Raw genomic sequence first — 19,503 nt, forward strand, 5'->3', positions numbered from 1 at the left:
AGAGAACATTTTAGTTGAATGAGTAAAGTCCCTGATGAGCAGGCTTCTCCAAAATAACCTCCCTTTCTTTGCAACTGAATGACGTGAAAAACATCCTTCAAATCCCCATGAGCCTCTTTCCTCGCAGGATCAATGTGTGTTTGTCGAACTGAATCGGCCTATTTTATTCCATTAGTCCATTCTGGGAAAGGACACCATCTGTTAGCTGTTAAGAGCTTTGGAGGAGACCACCGCCCCAACTGAACTTTCATTCACTGCCTGTTTTAACTCTCCCAATAACCTCCAAAACGTGACCTGACCTTTCCTCAACCCATCACCTGCTGTCATCAGAGAACTGGACGAACAACCTGTCCACACTTTGCTAACTTGGATGACTTCAGTGACTGCACGTCCATAAATCACTCAAGAGAAGAATTCCTACCTGTTTGTGTGGACGACCCTCTGCTCATCGGATTTGCACTGTAAAAAATGTTGTGCATATATCCCTCTTCCGAACCTACTAACGTGTGTGTAGGTGTGTGTGTGTGTGTGTGTGTGTGTGTGTGTGTGTGTGTGTGTGTGTGTGTGTGTGTGTGTGTGTGTAAAGTCTCCATAATGGATGGGTTACTATACTTGAGTATGTCTGTTGCCACATTCAGGTGGCTAGCATGTAGCTGTACTGGTTAAAGACAAATCCCTTTGTTGTATGTTAATATTTCACCCATAAAATTAAGTCAAAGAGTGATTTAGTTGTTAATAAAATCTTACATTTACCAAAACAATTAAAAAAGAAAACAAAGGTAAGCATTTCAATATATTCCCATCTGTCAATTGGAAATGGCCATTACATTGTGCATCCCGTTTTAAACTGTGCAGATAGTTTTTCTGTGCTTAAATAAAGCCGCAGACAGGATTTTTCTGAGATACCGAGGTGAGTACATGAGTGCAAATTTCTTGAAGCAAAACTACAAAAGAATCCAAACAGTCTTATGAAAAACAAGTTCAGTCTTTATGTCATTTAACTACCCAATCATTAACAAGGACATTACGTGTCTCCTCAGTCGGAGCTTTGGCCCTGGTATGATCTCTCATGTTCCTTATCTTATCAAAGGAGATAAACTAGCAGTGTGTAAACTAATATCATGACCGACAGGATTGAATATAAACATAAAGGCCATGTTGTAGAAATAATTTAAATTGTCTTATGATGCTTTCAGTGAAGCATTATATTGTAAAACATATAATACAAAGTTCTCACTAATATAGACAAATAGTGTGTTTGCTTTTGTGTGGCAGTGTGATAGCTGGACTTGATATGTATTAGGAGACCCTGGTTTAGGAGATCACCATGGTGACCAATCTTTGCCAAGAGGTGCACAAACGCACAAACCAATACACATCTCCTTTTGGCCTAGAAAGCACATCCATATTTAATGGGCTGCGCTCACTCAATAATTTCCAGACTCTCATTAGACAATCTCTACAAGGATCACATCTGTGCTCCCATTCTGAGTCACTCCTCTTTGTACTCTTATCGTTATCAGCATTTGCACAATTTGAGCAGGTTAGCTGGGAAACTAACGAAACCTGCAACAAAACAAACTGTGTTCAAAATCACAAGGAAGAGCATGGAAAGCCTGGAGTGTGGTTGAGTGTGGGTGGAATTGGCAGTTTTACATTGGAAGTGTGTTTTTACTGGTACATTAGCATTATGCCACACATCTGCTCAAAAGGAGAAAACAAGAGACACTGAGATGATGGTTTGGATAAAGGCAGTGATTTAATTTACATGTGTGTGTGCGTGTGTTTGTGTATTTTTCAAAAAGTGCATTTTTCAAAAGTGCATTTTTGTAAAACATTTAATGAAATGAGGAACATTAATTTTGACTAATTCAACTCTGTAATCCCAGATTTCAAAGAGTTTAACGACCTCTCAAAAAATAAATAGTATATAACAGTCATACAGGAGAGCATCAGAGGATGATCCCTCTCCCCGGATGGACAGATACAATAGACAGTAGAGGATGTTCTTCCTGAGGCAGCTGAAGAAATTCAACCTTCCAAAGACAATGATGGTGCACTTCGACACCTCCATCATTGAGTCCATCCTCTGCTCCTCCATCACTGCCTGGTACGCTGCAGCCACTGTCCAGCACAAGGGCAGGCTGCGGCGCATATAACATAAAGTGAACAGACAGGCATGAAACAGTACTTTAAACAGTGTAAGGACAGTAAGTGTGTTTAAAGTGACATGATATTGTCTATTGTTGCACCACCCGGCATGACAAATTATTGTATGTGCGTGTGTGCGTGTGTGTGTGTGTGCGTGTGCGTGTGTGTGTGTGTGTGTGTGTGTGTAGAAGGGAACAGGGACAGACCCCTGACATGGCAAGTGCCAGACTGAGTGTTCTTGATAGTTAAGCGACTGTGCGATTATGCAATAAGCGTGACCGTGCCAATGATAGACAAAGAAAGAACAGGGAGACTGAACAGGAGGCGGAGGGAACAGTGTGACCAGGTTGGATGGACCCACGAGAAGAACAACATGAAACAGAAAGAAAAAGATGCATTTAAAGATAAAGTTGAGCCGTTTGCTGTATGGAAACATTTATGGTGTGTACATCGGGATTTATGCTACAAGTGAGCATGCAGTAAGCTATATTAGGAGGGGGTCAGGCAATGTGTGAATGCATTTAGAGAATGTTAACATATCCATGACACACATACATGCACTTTGCCCTTGCACCTGTAACATTGTAACCTTAGCAGACCATGTGTGTTTATGTATGAGTGAGTGTGCACCCGGACCTAAACTTGGTTAGCAGCAGGCTATTAACTTCTTGCCTTCTCTAGCTTGTTGATCCTTTGGGCCTATCCATAGACACATTCAGCATAGCACGCATGTTGTGAGTCGAAGGGTCACATGACTGAAAAAATAAAAAAGATAAATCATAATGGTTAATCGTGGTATATTGAGCTCTAACATTTGCAACGTAGGCTACACAGCCATGTGGACCTTTGGAACTCGTGGCTTTCCAAAGGATTTGAGAACGTGGAACCAGAGATTTGCTCAAGCACATGTGCTCGCACTTGGCATTCATCCTGGAGGAGTTAAATGAATGTGGAGGTCAGGACCAGTCACACCACATTTCTTTATGGCCTTGCTATCTGAACAGAGGCATTGTCCTGTTGAGGGCCTTCCTCAAAACACACTGAAAACACACTGCTGTCTACAATATCATGACATGCTGCAGCATTGTTATTTCCCTTAATATAAACTAAACTGGCCAAGCCCAAACCATTAAAGGAAGTCAAGCCGTACATCTAGAAAAGGATCATCTGTCGTCAAACAACATGGCTTTGCAGTGATGCTAATTGATGTTGTTTTGGTTCAGGCTATGAAACGGTGGGACACGAGTCACGTGCTGAAGCGCCTCGTGTCTCGTGTCTCATGAGCACAGTTTACACAGGTCTTACATTTATCAAATTCTAAAGCGCTTTATTCTAATTTAGGAATTCCTCAGGGGTCCCCATGTAATGGCAATGATTAAAAGTCATGTTATTACCAATAAGCAATATGCATGACAAAGCTATTGTCATCTTTTAAAGTGATGAAACATTGAGTTCTTTCAGAACTGCTTATTTTGAGTTCAGTTTGTCAAAACAACTGTCTTTTGACATAAAAACAAAACAGAATGTAACTCATCTCACTCACTTTATATTCAAATTCCTCATGAACTGACATCCCTCCTCAGCTGCCGTCTCTTGTTGGCTTTCTGAAATAAGAGCATGAGAGATGCATATCGTTATACCAGAGCTATCTCTTTCTTACTCAAATGCTGAAATGAACACATGTGGACACAGTCATGCACATAAACTATAGGCTACACACAACTATGCACACATGTACCCAACAGCCCTGCATGCAAACACACAACCACACAACCACCCACACACCCCATTGGAATAAGCCACCTCACACTTCGCCCCCGTAGAGTACATGTCAGTCCATCTGGGATCATTAACACTACGTTAATGAATATAGGGCTGGGACATGGGGCACGTGAGGAGAGGAGAGAGAGAGAGAGAGAGAGAGCAACATAAAGAGATGGAGAGAGATAAAGAGGACAGAAGGTTTGAGGATGGAGGGGATAATGGCTTCTCTCCTATAAATGCACTGCCCGAGGTACATGTAGGGAGCAACAGACAAGGGATAAGAAAAGACTGAAAGTAAGGGGGGGCAGCAAGAAGAAAACCAGACCACACCAAGACAAGGAAGTAGGAAATGAAAATAGAGCAACAATAGAGCATAAAAGAGAGTAAAGGGGAAACATTGTCGAGCTATGTGAATGCAAACTGAAAAGAAAACAAGAGAAAATAAAGTAATCAGGGAGAGATGTACCTCATACGTTTTGGCCATGATGATCTGTGGAAATAACTGAACAGATGAACAGAAGAAAGGGAAGGAAGGAAAGGCAGCAGAAACAACAGATGAGTCGAGAGAGAACAGGCAGGGAGACAGACAAGGAGATAGAGTGTAACAAACGATGGCAGAGGCAATGCACGATGAGTCGCGTGGTTAAATATTGTACCAGGTTTTGTGTGCGTGTGTATGTGTGTGTGTGTGTGTGTGTGTGTGTGTGTGTGTGAGTCCCTGGGAGACAGAAAGGAGGACAGAGCAGCAGGGAGGGAGCGAACGAGTGAAGTGTGCCTGTTGACTGGGCGAGTTAATGATTCCTGTGGTCTGAATAGTGAGACAGTGTTAGTCCAGAAAGGGGGGGGCACTCATTTACCCCCCCAGTGACTCACACATGCAACATTGTTTTAGTTTTTTTTGTGTGTCCTTGGCTTGTTTTGATCCCCGGTGCTTGTGCGTTGCTCGTTTGGAGCTGTGTTTGAAAGGGCCGACCACCTGTATCCACATGCCTTTGTGGTGGCAGAGATGGAGCAGCTCGTCGGAGTGTGCCGCTATGAGCCACAGGGCCATGGAGGCCGGAGCAGGAGGCTGCATGGGGATAAAGGGACAGAGGGCAGCAGCGTGACAAGCTGTCCATGTGTAGATGAAACAATGCCAAGTGTTAACAAGCCTAAGCTAGCGGTAATGACAGAGATTGGGTGAACAAAAGGCAACTATTTGAAAAGCAATCTGTGATTAACTAGAGTCAATAAGGAGCATATGACAGTGATTTAGCCCCTTTAAGTACCTTTATACCCTTTGCATTGTACCATAATGTTGATGTTCCCTATGACCTTTTCTTTCCAATAACAGCTTAGGTTGTTCTCTGAGGGGGAGGCAGGGAAGGAGAGGCACATTAGCAGCTGAGGAGGAGGCTCGAGGGCACGACGAGGGATGACGTGATAAAGTCAAGACAAAAAAAAGAGGCAGAAATGTTTTCAACTGGATAACATCTCGTTCTTTCTAATGCAACAGAGACAAGAGACAGCAGCACTCCTCCACAGCTTTAAACTCCCAACAAAGACCTCTGCAAGCACATGCATGTGTCTGGGCAGATGTGTTCATACACTGGAACTGAAAAGCAGTTTCTCTCCCGTCCCTGTTTGGTTCCTTGTTATGTTTCTGTGTGGCTGACGCCCAGTGTTTTAATGTGTCTTATACAACACCCTTCTTTTTCAAAGTTTCACTCCACCTCATTTTAATGTATTCTCTCGTGTCTATTGAACTCTCCTGCTTCATATTTCTGTGTGTCTCAGGAAACCTCTTCAAGACCGAGATCCCTGCTCTGATCCCCGCCTGAGGCCGGCAGGATGAGTGGAGGAGAAGGGCGAGACTACATGTGGGTTGAGGGGACTAAACCTTTTTTTCTAAATAGCTGTGTCCCACATATCCTGAACCCCTCTTATCAAAACATGTATTCTAGCTGAGCTGATATGTTTATTCTTCCTCTGAAACCATCTGTTTTTGTTTTATGTCTCTTCACTCCACAAAACTCTTCCAAATGTCCCCCTTAATGCATTTGCTGAGGTTGAGAGAGTAGGAAGGACAGGATCAGGCATTGTCAGGCACAGGTAGCACCGCTCGCTCTGTGTTTTCTTCTACTTAATTACACACGTTATGTAATTGTGGGATTTCCATAGCATGTTGAACAACATAGCATGCGTCACAATATCTGCCAGTTGAACAACTGACAGATATTGTGACGCCTGGAGACAAGCGCCTTGGAAGTAAACAAAGCAGCTCCTGTTTGCTGAGAGGTTTCTGTGTCTGTCAGGTCTTCCCCAGACTTCCTTTAATCCAAAATTAGAGCTTTCTATCATCTTTTCTGTGAGTTTCCTTTTGGAGCCATCAAGTGTTCTCTGCTTCACTGTCATTCGCAGAAGCTCTGGTCTTCCCTGTCTGTCTGTGCCTGTATGGGCTGTGGCAGGATTAGATCTCTATGTTTAAAGCAGTTTCTAGTGTCAGTAGAGCTATATGAAAGACTCATTACAGGTATAGCTGTAGGAGCATATGAAATCATCAAGAGGTTTTGCATAGAGAGTTTATCATGAACTGGACCTGTACCCATTATTCTTCATCAATTCACTTCCTCCCCCCTCTTCCTCCTCCTTTTTCCCTCTTTTTTTGGGAGACATATAGAGTGGAAAAGCACCCTCAGCTGTGATTAACCCCCCACTGTCTACGGGATCTACAGTCAGAGTGTGTAAGTGTGTGTGTGTGTGTGTGTGTGTGTGTGTGTGTGTGTCTGTGATCCTCGGAGTGCCAGGACGTGTCTGTTTGCCCAGCCAAGCCTGAGGACAGTCAGACACTCAGCTTGTCTGCACATACTAATACACGCACACACACACACACACACACACACACACACACACACACACACACACACACACACAATGTTTCCCTGCAGCTCTGAACCAGCTAACCCAGGCTGGGCTCCATCCCTGCCCGAGGGAAGTTCTCTCCTGCTGGGGCCACAATCCCGCGGACACCCTATGGTCTGGACTTTATCCTCTCCATCTGTGAGGTTGTTGTCTGACGTTAACTGTCTGGGGACGTGGCTAAGCGGAGACCACAAGATTAGACTGGCTGATAAGACGGTAATAATTCTTTACTATCTGACAAAGGGTAATCAGTACACCAGCGTGCCTTGACAACAACAGCCTGCCAGAGCACACACACCTCCCTGCACAGCGTTGATTACAACACAACCAGCGGGACAACTGTCTTCGGTGTACAACATACTAAAGTAATGTGTCTCTGCGGCACCAACATATTTGCAGCTCAAAAAATACAAGTTGACAAACTCGTATTACAATGCATAATAACAACTCAGCACAATACAATTGCAACACAAAGTACGTCACAACACAATGCAACACCCACACATTAAAGTGTTACAACAACAAAAACAACTGACACAATGGCTGAATGAATCCACTTAAATTAATTATTAAAATACTTAGTATGCTACTATACTAATTAATACATTTATTTTAAAAAGTATATTTACTCAAGAACTATGCTCAAGAACACATATTGAGGTATGGTACTTGTACTTTACTTGATTATTATATAGTCATGCCACTTTATACTTCTACTCCACACTACTTTTTACTACATTTATTGTAAAGCTATAGTTACAGTTAAAATTAAGATTATACATTAAAAACATATGATCAGAGTATTAAATAACTCATTATTAAAAGTATAGCAGACTAGTATTAACATCAAAGTTATGCTTGCATGTTAATGCATCAATAACTATGATCTGATCATATCATAATTCACTGATCTATTCTGCATAACCATGCTTAATAACATTAATAACATTACTGATACTTACAGTACATTTCCATACATACATACATTTTGTTCGCAATACTGTATATTTTGAATGCATGACTTTTACCTTATAGACTATTTTGTTAAGTAACTTGTAATTCATTTAGTTAAGGAAACACATTTTTATGTTCTTCTTGTATGGTACATATTCCCAGATATTATCTTAATTGGTTTTATTAATTTCAACATCTGATAACCTGTTGACAGCTGGCTAAACTTGATTATAAATGTATAACCATGTTTTAGTGTTTATTTTGTAATTATTAATTTACTTTTGTTTACTTTTTATTGTTTCTAATTGCTTTTTCGTGTGACCACATTGACTTATATGTCTTTATTACGCTCCTAAGGTGTTATTATAGTTCGAGAGTTGTTTTTGTGGTTTTCGACGTTCCCTGATGTAAAACGCGAGCTGCTGAGCGTCTCCCGTGGCTGCGGGGGGTGGGCGGGGCATTCAGACTTCCTTACAGCTATTGGCTGGAATCATATGGAGGAGTGGCGCTACGGCCAAATATAAAAGACAAGTTGCGCTTTGGTGAACCAGTCAACAGTTGCATCGGTGTTCGGTTAAGCTCATCACTCCGAACTGCTTTGAGTACTATCCGTTAAATCCACGTTTGTTTATCCTGCGCGTATTTACGTATTTACATCTTCAATAACAGGCATTTCTAAATCATCGCTTGTCAGTTGAACTTGGTGAGCTTCCCTTGGAGAAGAGGCAATATGGATTTGGTGTATCTGGTGTGTTTGGCTCTGAGCATCGCTGCTGGGTTTGCCTGTGCGGAGAGACACAGCGTCTACTGGAACAGCTCCAATCCAAAGTAAGTGCTGATCTGTGCTTTTGTGTGCTATTTGTATTTGTGTGAGTGTGTGTGTGTGCGTGTGTGTGTGTGTGTGTGTGTGTGTGCGCGCGCGCGTGTGTGGATGTGTGCGCGTGTGCCTGAAGTTGTCTAACGTGTAAGTTGTTGTGGAGGGTCATTCACCCACTGCTCTGTCTGTGTGACTATGTGTCTGTCGTTTTCTGCATGTACAGTCTCCATATCACAGTCTGCGTTGTCCTGACGCTGTGCACGCTCTTAAACTATAGCGTGTAGTTGTTGTTGTTGTTTTCATTCATGTAACAATTACACGATGTGACGTTTAAGGTGTGTAGTTCTTTTTAAACTCGTCGAGCAGGATTATGAGGAGGGTATTAGTATTATGCAGCAGTAGGGTGTAAAAGCAGAAGACTGAGAGCAGATGCCCAGACAGATGGACAGATTCACCACTATATTTAACTGCAACACATAGACGCAGACATATTCTAATAGTAGAACATGGACTGACGAGTCTGAACTTGGCCTATGAGGCTGTCTGTAGGGTGTGTTTGTGTGTGTGTGCGTGTGTGTGTGTGTGTGTGTGTGTGTGTCATGCAAAGTCAATAAATTAATCCATTTCCTAATCATTTTTATAGAGATGCCACAGGGTTTTTTTCACTGGAGAAGTGTGTGTGTGTGTGTGTGTGTCAGTCAGAGTTCAAGGCACATATTGCTGATTATTTTGTTCTGAGGTCAGAAATGTAATGCTATCTGACCACTCAGTGGGATCGATGGAGCTTTGCAAACTCTCAATATCGCAGTGCGATTTATTGAGCTCTTAGCGTGGAGAGTGATCCCCACGCTTGAAAGACAGTATTATTTTATAAGCGAGCTGAAACAAGAGGACGGTCCCCGCTCGATTAAAATCCGCCACCAAGACTAAACAAGGGCAAAGGCCATTACGGCCTTTTAGTCTTGTCTTGATTACATTACTGGCTCTCTAATTGCCCTTTTAAGATTGGCAATAGAGGATTAAAAAAGAGCCCCTGTAACAAGCAAAACATTTGTCTTGATAATTGGATAAGAATTCTACTGGAAAGCCCTGTTGTCATGAGCAGTGCTTGTGTCATGGGTTAGTCCATGTGTGACTCACCGACCGGGTTTGACCCACCTGAGTTTTACACCTGAGTCACCACACATAGAGGGGGAGGAAGTGTGGCTCAGGTGGGAAAGGAAGGACAGGTAGAGGAAATGTGAAACCAGAGGCTCTAGTCTGGATAAAAGAGGAAACTGGACCTTAAGTTTCCCTTCAATTAAGGATGAAGGTATAAACCAGGGGTGGTCTGCTGTCTCTATACGGCCCTGGACCATCACTGCTGTCAACAGGGAGTTGTATAACCGGAAGAAAAATCCTAATATAACTCTTAACATGCAACAAATGATACACCATAAACATGTAACTATTCTGCCTGTTCTTCTCTCATCGGCTGTCATACTGATGAACCAGGACGATTCCTCGTTCTCTGTTGTTCACCTAAAGGTTCAGAGAAATAGTGAAAAGTCAGGGACCGAATAAATATCGGGAAGATAATGGCAGCTAAAAGCTGAAACCATAATCGGCTGACCCCCTCATGCCACTCGTATTATTTTGTTGTCTCATTTGACAGCCTAACCTCTATTACTCCTATATATTCCGTTTATTCCCAGACCCCCTCTTTAACCTCTTCTTTTCCTCTACCTCTCACTTGTCCTCTCGTTTCCCTTCATCTCTCGTGTCTTCTGGTTTCCTGGTTTCCAACTAAAAGCCCACCATTCCCCAGTGATCAATCAGTCACCTGTTAAGGCTCACGTGGATCCATTAGCGGGGCTCTGACGGATAATTTATGCTAATTGATTCTTGGTCCGATTGAGCAGCAGTGATTTGTCTAAGGTTGAGGACAGTGACCAGATGGCAGCAGTCTGCCCATTCATGTCAGGGAGTATAGAGACACTGGCAGCAGCGCGCGCGTGTGTGTGTGTGTGTGTGTGTGTGTGTGTGTGTGTGTGTGTGTGTGTGTGTGTGTGTGTGTGTGTGTGTGTGTGTGTGTGTTTCTCTCTAAACACAATGTATAAGTGTGTTTGATTTTTACCAACTTGTCAGTGGCATTCCATGTAATCGCTTTTGAGACCTGTAGGGATTTGATACTGTGTGTGCGTGTGTGTGTACAGTTCTCCTACTTGACAGATGGAGAGGCATGTTTTTCTCAATCTGGTCTGGTCTTGTTTTTACGCTACGTGTCTCTGCCTGTGTTGATCGTGTGTGAGAGAGAGAGAGTGAGAGAGAGAGAGAGATAGTGTGTATGTGTGTTTGAGACACTTTGAACTTGTGCTGCCCTTTAGCAACTTTTAACAGGAAGTAATTGAATTTTTGTTTTGGATAGAGCGTATGTGATTTATAGTGTGTGTGTGTGTGTTTGCGTGCGACCAAACGTCAAAATAAAGTAAGGAGTGGCCGTTACCGTAGGCAGTCTTACCGAGACATGATAAATGTGTGACTCACACTTGCACACACTGGGGGGCAAGAGGGAGGACTTGGATGTTAATATTAGCTACAGCCAGCATTCCTCCCCGCTGTTACTATACTCAACTCTGTCAGCTGTGTGTATGTGTGTGTGGAGGGGGGGGTCTCTCACTGTACAGTACCTGTCTCTTCCTCTCCCCATCTTCACTCCTTTTCCTCTTAACAGCTGGTCTCCTCCCAGACTGGCCACTGGCCCTCCATCTCCTTTTCTCTCTCTACTGACTCAATTGCAAGATCCAAACATTTCTGCACGGCTTATACCTTATGCCTCCTCTAAATACACTTATTGGGCTACGTTCATGCATCAAGGGTGGCCTGTCTTTATTTCCCATGCTCCCGGTATTTTTATCAGGAGTTTGGTGTAATGTAATATATTACCGTCTCCGTCTGTGTCTGACTCTGTCTTTGCTGTTATTGAAGCAGCCGGGCCTGCCTTGACACATGCATGTGACTTGGAGTCCAGACCCCCCCCCTCCCATACATGCACGCACGCACGCACGCACTCACGCACACGCACGCACGCACGCACGCACGCACGCACGCACGCACGCACTCAACGTGTAAATTTTATACATTTTGGTCCCTTTCTCTGTCTCTCTTTCCACTTATTATTTCCCCCTCCCCACCCCACGTCCCGTCTGGTTGTAGGCCTGTAATCTCACCAGAATTAGAACACACACACACACACACTAACATAGACGGCTTGTAATCTGACCATCTGACCCTAACACATATATATATATATATGTATATGTGTGTGTATGTATGCCCCTGTGATGTAATGGTGATTATGCTTTGTCCTCTATAGCCTGTATGTGTACATCTCTATTTACTTACTATGCATCCTGCCCAAGGCTTTGTGTGTGTGTTCCCTGCTGGTATAACTGTCCTCTTAGTCTTACCCAACCTGCTTATAAATGTCCACACATACATGCCCTCATCATAGCACCCAACAGCACCTGGGGATTTTAGTGGCCACATAACCTACAGTATACTTGTGTATCTGTGTCTCACCCTCCTCTCCCTCACAATATCCATGCACCTCTGTTTTTCTCACTGCTCTTCCTCTCGCTTTCTTATCTGTGGTCCAGACTTCCTCCCCTCCCTCCATCAGTCACCCTTTTTCTCACAGACCATCCTCTGTTTTGGCCGCAGTAGTTTTCCACCGGAGGAGGACAGAGCGCCTCTCGGCGCTGGCTCTGCTAACTAAATTAGAGAGGTTATCGTAGTATGTCTGGGCAGGCATGCGTGTATGTGTACACGGTTCAAAGCATTTCAGTTATACTTTGGCTTTACTGTCCACACAAAGCCCACCATCGCCCTCTAAAGGACATAATGGCACTAGATTTCTATATAAAAAAAAAAAAGTTGAATATTAAATGTAAATTCTTAGAAGTAACTGAACTTTTCCCCTCTCTCTCAGTTAGACAAGACACACACAGGCACACAGATTAACCACTCTGTGACCCCAAAACATATTACACCAAGCTTGATACCCTTTGGGCTTCTTCTATTCATCACATACAGAAAAGGAGGCGACAAAAAGGGAGTCCGTGTGAAAAGATTTTGGAGGCAGAGAGGAGGAGTATAGGAGCAGAGGCCGGGGTGCAGGGTGAGAGAAGGGTGAACTGGAGAAAGGGATTTGTGTTGAGAAATTAGCCTGGATGAAGAGTGGTGGTTTATTATGTCAGCGTTAAGAGACAGGAGAGGGGGTGGGGGATGGGCTGATTTTGGTAGAATAAAGAAAGAGGCTGACGGAGGGAGGAGAGAGTGGACAGTGATGGATGAAGAGAGGGGAGAAGTTTGGAATTGAATAAGTGAGCAAAGTTGACCATTTTAAAAGCCCATCTTTCAGGGGCCAAAAGGATTCTCAGTGTCTTAACTAGAATGAATGCATATATCAGCACACCGACTATAGTCAAGTGCTGGATTTACAATCCAGAGACAGCAGGTTGTCGCGGTGCCAAGTAGAGGAATAATTCCCACTGGGTTTCTTATTGCAAGACAATGACATGGAGGAAGAATGAAGGTAGATTACATTGGAAGCTAATAAGAAAAGACTTTCCAGTGTACAGTAAATTGGCTGTAATGGAGTATCCCACTAGTGAGCAGCTAAACCCATTAGAACCACTGACAGCTCCTTGGCCTGTGTGAAAAGAGGTGCGAATCCGCCATACCACAGCAAATTAATAATAGGGTATTAAGTGTTCACGTCAAAGTAAAAGTGTGTGAGAGTGTGACTGGAAATCCGATGAGTGTGAGAACACAGTAAACCATCCAAACCACAGCCCCCCCCCCTCGCACACGCACACACACACACTTACTACTGACTACTTGCAGAGCAAATGGTGGAGGGATACATTTGTTTAGTGTTTCAGTGGCGCTGACTCGCTCTGTGCACGCAAAAGAAATATCTTCAGTGCTGACTCAGAGGTTTGGCGAGTGTGAGAAGTTGCGACCCTGAACTCTAACCCCTCAACTCGACTGACAGTTTGAAAGGCTCCCCAGAGTGACAGTGAAAGACAGAGTTCCCGTGTCAGTTGTTTGACCGATACCAGCGACAGCTCGGGACAGCAGAGAGACGAGGCAAATGAAAGAGGAATGGCAAGAAAATCAAAGAGGGGCAGCGCAAGAACAATGGCAAGACTTCAAAGCTTAGATGAGGAGACCAAGTGTTGAATAACTCACCTATACTGTCATAACTATTTTATACCCTTGTAATACACACACACACACACACACACACACACACACAACGTGCCCTCTGATGCAAAAGCAAAAGTAGCTCCTTAGTGAGAGATGACCTGTTTGCAGCAGAGGAAGAAGGATTACAGCCACCTTCAACCCATGCTGTTTACCCACACCTCAGTCACATGCAAGAAGACACACACACACACACACACACACACACACACACACACACACACACACACACTGAAACACACAAGAGGCGTCGGTAGGCCTCGATAAGCAGATGTGCTCTTGAGCCTGGGGCATGAGACGCCCTGAATAAGGGTCTTCGGAGAATCCCTCTCCCATGAAAACACACACACACACACACACACACACACTTGGACAAACCAACACACAGGAAGAAGTAGGTTTGCAACGACTCGCACACCTGGCTCTCATTCTCGCATACGACACAGCTCCTATCACGTGAATGCGACTCTCACTCTGCCGTGAACTGTCAGTCAGAGGCGAGTTCCAGGGAGAGTGGAGAGCTTTGATGAGTGAAACGTAGAGGACAGGGAGCAAGGAGGATGCAGGGAGCGACACAGGTGTGTGTGTGCTCAAACATTTGTACAGTCCTTTGGCTTAATGGTTGGATTAAGATAACACCATCGACCGAAGACGGAAACAAATTAATTTAACTCACACACACACACACACACACACACACCAGTCAGGCTAGTGAAAGCTCCACATGGGGTACGGTCCAGGGGTTGAAGGGGCCCTCTAGCCTTCAGGCAATCTGTCTTTTGGGGAGGGAAAGTGTATAATTACACCCCATTCATTCCTCCTGCCCTCCTCTTCCAGAACACGCTGGCCCCAGACCTCTAACAGCTTTTAATTAGCCAGAGCAATTGAGGAGAGGAGGAGGAGGAGGGAAATGAGGAGGTGAAGAGAAGGACAAAGGAAGAGTGTTTCTTAAAAGCATGAGTTGTGAATGAAATTAGCAACAGAATATCTGTTTTTATTGGCTTTTGACAAGCGTGTGTTTTCATATGGAGGTCGACCAGACCACTAATTAGGACGCAGTGTGGGAAAAAGGTATATCCCATACAATTTTTAAAACTACTCTTTTCTTCAGAGGGAGCAGCTAGAAACCTTCAAGTGCCTGCTACTGGTCTGACTCAAAGAAATCAGAGGGACAAGATGAGAGGAGAGATTATTTGGCCAATAAGGCTGTTCGAGGCTGCCTCTCTTCCTTTCACTGAAGCACACATATATTCACACAAACAAAGGCGTGCACACCTTCACGGGAGTGTACACACACATACAAAGAACCTATTGCAAGTGGAGGGTGGTGATCAGCCTGTTAGCCTGGATAACAAGTGTAGCGCTGTGCTCGGCGAACAAAGCATGTTTTGACTGGTAGGTTAGTGCACACACAAACACACACACACACACACACACACACACACACACACACACACACAGAGACATACACACACATACAGAGGCAGGAAGGAGGGGTTAGAGGCCCACGTTTGGAGCCAATGTGTCTATGACTTAGCCAGGGGGTCCTAACAGGAGGCACAACAACAGGACAGAGGGGAGGGGGGGGGGGGGGGGGGGGGGGGGGGGTGCTTTGATGCCGCAACAAACACACTCAAAGCACACAATAACAACAGCAGACCAACGGGGCTGGTTTTTTGTCACTTTCACTCCCAACAACACGCTAAACACGAGCATCCACAAGCAGTCATTCAGTGTAAACACAGGCGAGAGGTGAGGATCAGAGCCTGTTGGGATATAAACACAGTAATATGCAATCTTTCTTCACCTCCTGGCTTTTGGCACAGCAGTAACAACATGCCAGACAGCTGCACAGCACAGATTGCAGCGTAGCACAGTGCGTCATGTTTACTTTAAAGGAAAGCTGTTAGTTATGTGAAACTGACAGTTAAGACACCAGGTAAGAGTTAGTGTTCCTCTCTGCCCCAACAAGTCAACTTGTGAATGAACTTCATCGCCACAAATGTGCGGTGCAGGATTCCTACTTATTTTTTCACCATGTCTCTGTACGTTCATTGGGACGCCAGACGAGCGTAGGAAGTGAGCAAAGAGGAGACGGGGAGGCTCAAAAAGAGCCGTAAAACTAAATGAAGGGTAGAGATGAAAAGAGAGAAAGAGGGCGACAGTCTGACTGTCTCCACCCACTCTGTCTCTGTCTTTGATGAAATGAGTGAGACATTGAGTGACAGAGCTTCAGATAGAGACAGCAAACTAGTGTGAGGAATCACGACCGGAGCCTCAACACTGATGGACGAACATCCAGGGGAAGAAACTAGTGAGATATATATATATATATATATATATATATATGTGTGTGTGTGTGTGTGTGTGTGTGTGTGTGTGTACGGAAAAGAGAGCAGGAAGGTGCGTGAGTGGGATGGTGGAAGGGCTCATGCTGTAAACTAAAGTAACAGGTCCAACCTGATCAGGCTGTTTCTAATTCCCTCACCGTGATGGGTTGTCACAAGTACACCGAAACAATAACACACTCACGTGGGGCCTAACCTCTGGGCCTGTGTGTTAGCGAGTGTGATAACATGTGTTATTCGTGTGAGTAAGCCTGATTGCTGTTGCTGTGCGTGTCTGTGTGTGTGATTAGCCCTCATTGTTATTCTTAACACGTGTGTCGTATGGGCCATACATGGGTCAGGGTGTGTTGAAAACGTGTACAAGCGGACCGAATCTCTGTTATTCACGTTAATAATTTGGCAAAATAAAAAGCTCTCCGTGCAAAATGGAGACATTTGTCAGTAACCTCCTCTTTTCCTCCTGTCTCCCCTGCAGCTTCCTGTGGGATGAGTACGCAGTGGAAGTGCGTATCAATGACTACCTGGACATCATCTGCCCCCACTACGCCCACGGCGAGGTGTCATCGCATGCAGCTGAGCGCTACGTGCTGTACATGGTGGAGAAGGAGGACTACGAGGTGTGCAAGCCTCACTCCTTCGACCAGCTCCGTTGGGAGTGCTCGCGGCCGTTCGCTCCCCACGCTCCCGAGAAATTCTCTGAGAAATTCCAGCGTTTTACTCCCTTCACCCTGGGCAAGGAGTTCAGACAGGGAGAGAGCTATTATTATATCTGTAAGTATGAAGAATCACATTTCTTTTTCAACTCGTTGTGCTCCTGAGAAGGTGTCTTGTATTAAAACGTTCCACTCTTTCTGACTTTCCACAGCCAAGCCAATGCATCACCACGGCCAGGACTGTCTCAGACTGAAAGTGGATGTTGCCGGCTCCGGAAAAAACAATGTAGATAAATCCAAGGCGGAAGTTACAGGAAAAAGCTTGGATGGAGGAAAAGTGAAGTTTCCTGCTGCTGGAGGAGTTCACAACCCCTCTAACCGGCTCCCAGCAGGTGAGGATTCTTTTAAAGAATTAAAAATAAATACCAGATGCAAAATAGTCACAGCAGTCCAATGTCTGAGAGGAGCTCAGCTGGGCGTGGCGGTCATGCCTGAATGAAGGAACTCAACACTGCTTTTCTTTCCTCAGATGACCCTGCTGTGATGGAGCCAAACATTCAGAGGAGCATCGGCAGTTCCGGAGCACAGCTGGTCTCTCTTTCACTTTTCCTGACCACAAGCTCAGTACTATTAGCCCTGATGCTCCACTAAGGCTGAGCAAGACCTTACAACAGAGACAATGCTAACTCAATGCCGGCCATTGGGACCATGAATGAACACTCAGAGATTTTTTTTTAGAACTATTTTTTTATACAAGCATGGACTGCTGTCAGTGTGCGTTTGCGTGTGTGTGTGTGTGTGTGTGTGTGTGTGTGTGTTTGTGAGAATGTGGAATGTGGATCGTTCCAAAGAAGAGGACCTTTTTTTTTATTATTATTATGAGGATGAGAGTTCTCATTTGTGACCATTTTAAAGTGCACTCTTTTTTTTTTCATTATGAACAAAACTACAAGCAAACCGATCAAATTACTAATGGATTGATATCAAATTGAAAATGACAAGCGGTATATTGTCTTCGTTATCCTGCGTTATCACCATTGGTACAGATTTGCATTACGCTCCTCATCTCCAGCTGTTAATGTGATTTTTCTTCCTCTACATGTAGAGAAATTATAAATTATGTCTATTGGAAATGTTGTCATCTACTGCCAACGTGGATTTTTGTAGCACTCAGCTCTCTGATGTATCTAATAGCTCTTTAAGTCTGATACAAAAGCAGTCACATGACTACTGAAAGCATTCGACATCACTCATCTTTTCTCAGTTCAGTTATAAAACACACCCAGAAACCATTTGATCTAATCCAAACCAGTGGTTCTCAAGCTTCTTTTTGGCTCATGAGTTACCTCATGATTTGTTTTTACATTTTATACTGTATTTGATTATGAAAGTCAAAGGAAATGGACCAGAATTTATTTGGGCCCTAGAAATAAAAAAATTAAGAAATTGTGTCGCAAGTTCTTAGACTGCCATGTTTTTATGAGACCCACTCATCAGAGACTGATACATTGAGATTTAAAAACTAGGTAGGGTTTTAGGGAGCCGAGCCTCTTCTGTACTTCTTCACTCATTTCTACTGCACATGGTACACTGGCCGGTGTGCAGATGTGATTCCACTTGCACATCGTCGAACCTCAAACTGAAGGGACTTCCCCAGAATACATTTACAGTTGTTTATTCTACTTGTTTTTTTTTTTTTGTAACTGTTTATATGTAAATGTGTATATAGAGACAACTATAAAACTGTTTAAAGATGTGAAAACAAATCTTTAGTGAAATAAAAAAAAATTGTGACGTAATGAAAGTTTCTCCCTGGTTTTTTTATCAGCTCTAGTCACATTTATTCTGGGCCTGGAAATCCCGCTGACATCATTGACATTATGATGGATGCAAAAATATGTTGGCATATGCAATGAATTCCCCCCTCCCCCTTTCATATTTTCAACCCCAGGTCTTTCCCAACCTCAATTCTCATCCCCTCTTCTCTGCCTCTCCCATCTTTCATCCCTGGTTACACAGCTTAGCCTGGCTTAGATTTCACAGTCAGAAAACCAAACATGAGAACCGAGAGGGTGAGAGAACGGGGTAGTGTGGAGCGAGAGGCCCACAAGCAAACTGACAAATGGGTGTGACGGTGTCACTCCTACCTCCTCACCCACACTCTTTTTTTTGTTTGCCCTTTCTTCTCTGTACATACTCCATCTACACAGTGGGGTGTTGGAATGAAGAGGAGCACAGTGCACACGCCTTCATACCTGCAAACCTCCGAGCTGACTGAAAACTGACAAAAGTCACCATCCTCTGTAAAACCACGCAACATATACAACTGAGTTGTTTGTTTTTCCACAATCACATCATAGTTTGAATTTACCACAGATGATCACACAGTCTCAGAAGTCCAGCTCCTGCATATCTGTGTAGTTCTGAGCATGGAGGTTAATGCAGGGCTTTGACTGTCTGATGAAACAGACCAAACATGGTAGTATCCACGCTGATGTGTTTTATAATGTCACACAGCTATGTGCAACGATCCTGAAAGGCAGTCCGATTGCAACTGTCAGATTTACAAATAAGCTTTGCCGGTTCATGAGGAAGTGTATGAAGCCTTTACCTGCAATTTAGTAAAATAAATCAAACATCTTAAGTATCCACAAAGAAAGGACCC

General features: G+C 43.9%; 1 protein-coding gene across 1 annotated transcript; it reads left to right on the forward strand.

Moving 5' to 3' along the window:
• The first annotated feature begins 8,319 nt into the window (after positions 1-8,319).
• On the forward strand, positions 8,320-18,637 carry efna1b (ephrin-A1b). Its single transcript, XM_034553927.1, has 4 exons — positions 8,320-8,598; positions 16,661-16,956; positions 17,051-17,230; positions 17,368-18,637. The coding sequence occupies exons 1-4, from the start codon at positions 8,501-8,503 to the stop codon at positions 17,487-17,489; spliced, it is 696 nt and encodes a 231-aa protein (XP_034409818.1). The 5' UTR covers positions 8,320-8,500; the 3' UTR covers positions 17,490-18,637.
• Positions 18,638-19,503: the final 866 nt, after the last annotated feature.

Source organism: Cyclopterus lumpus, chromosome 16 (genome assembly GCF_009769545.1).
Source record: "Cyclopterus lumpus isolate fCycLum1 chromosome 16, fCycLum1.pri, whole genome shotgun sequence".
NCBI classification, from domain to species: domain Eukaryota; kingdom Metazoa; phylum Chordata; class Actinopteri; order Perciformes; family Cyclopteridae; genus Cyclopterus; species Cyclopterus lumpus.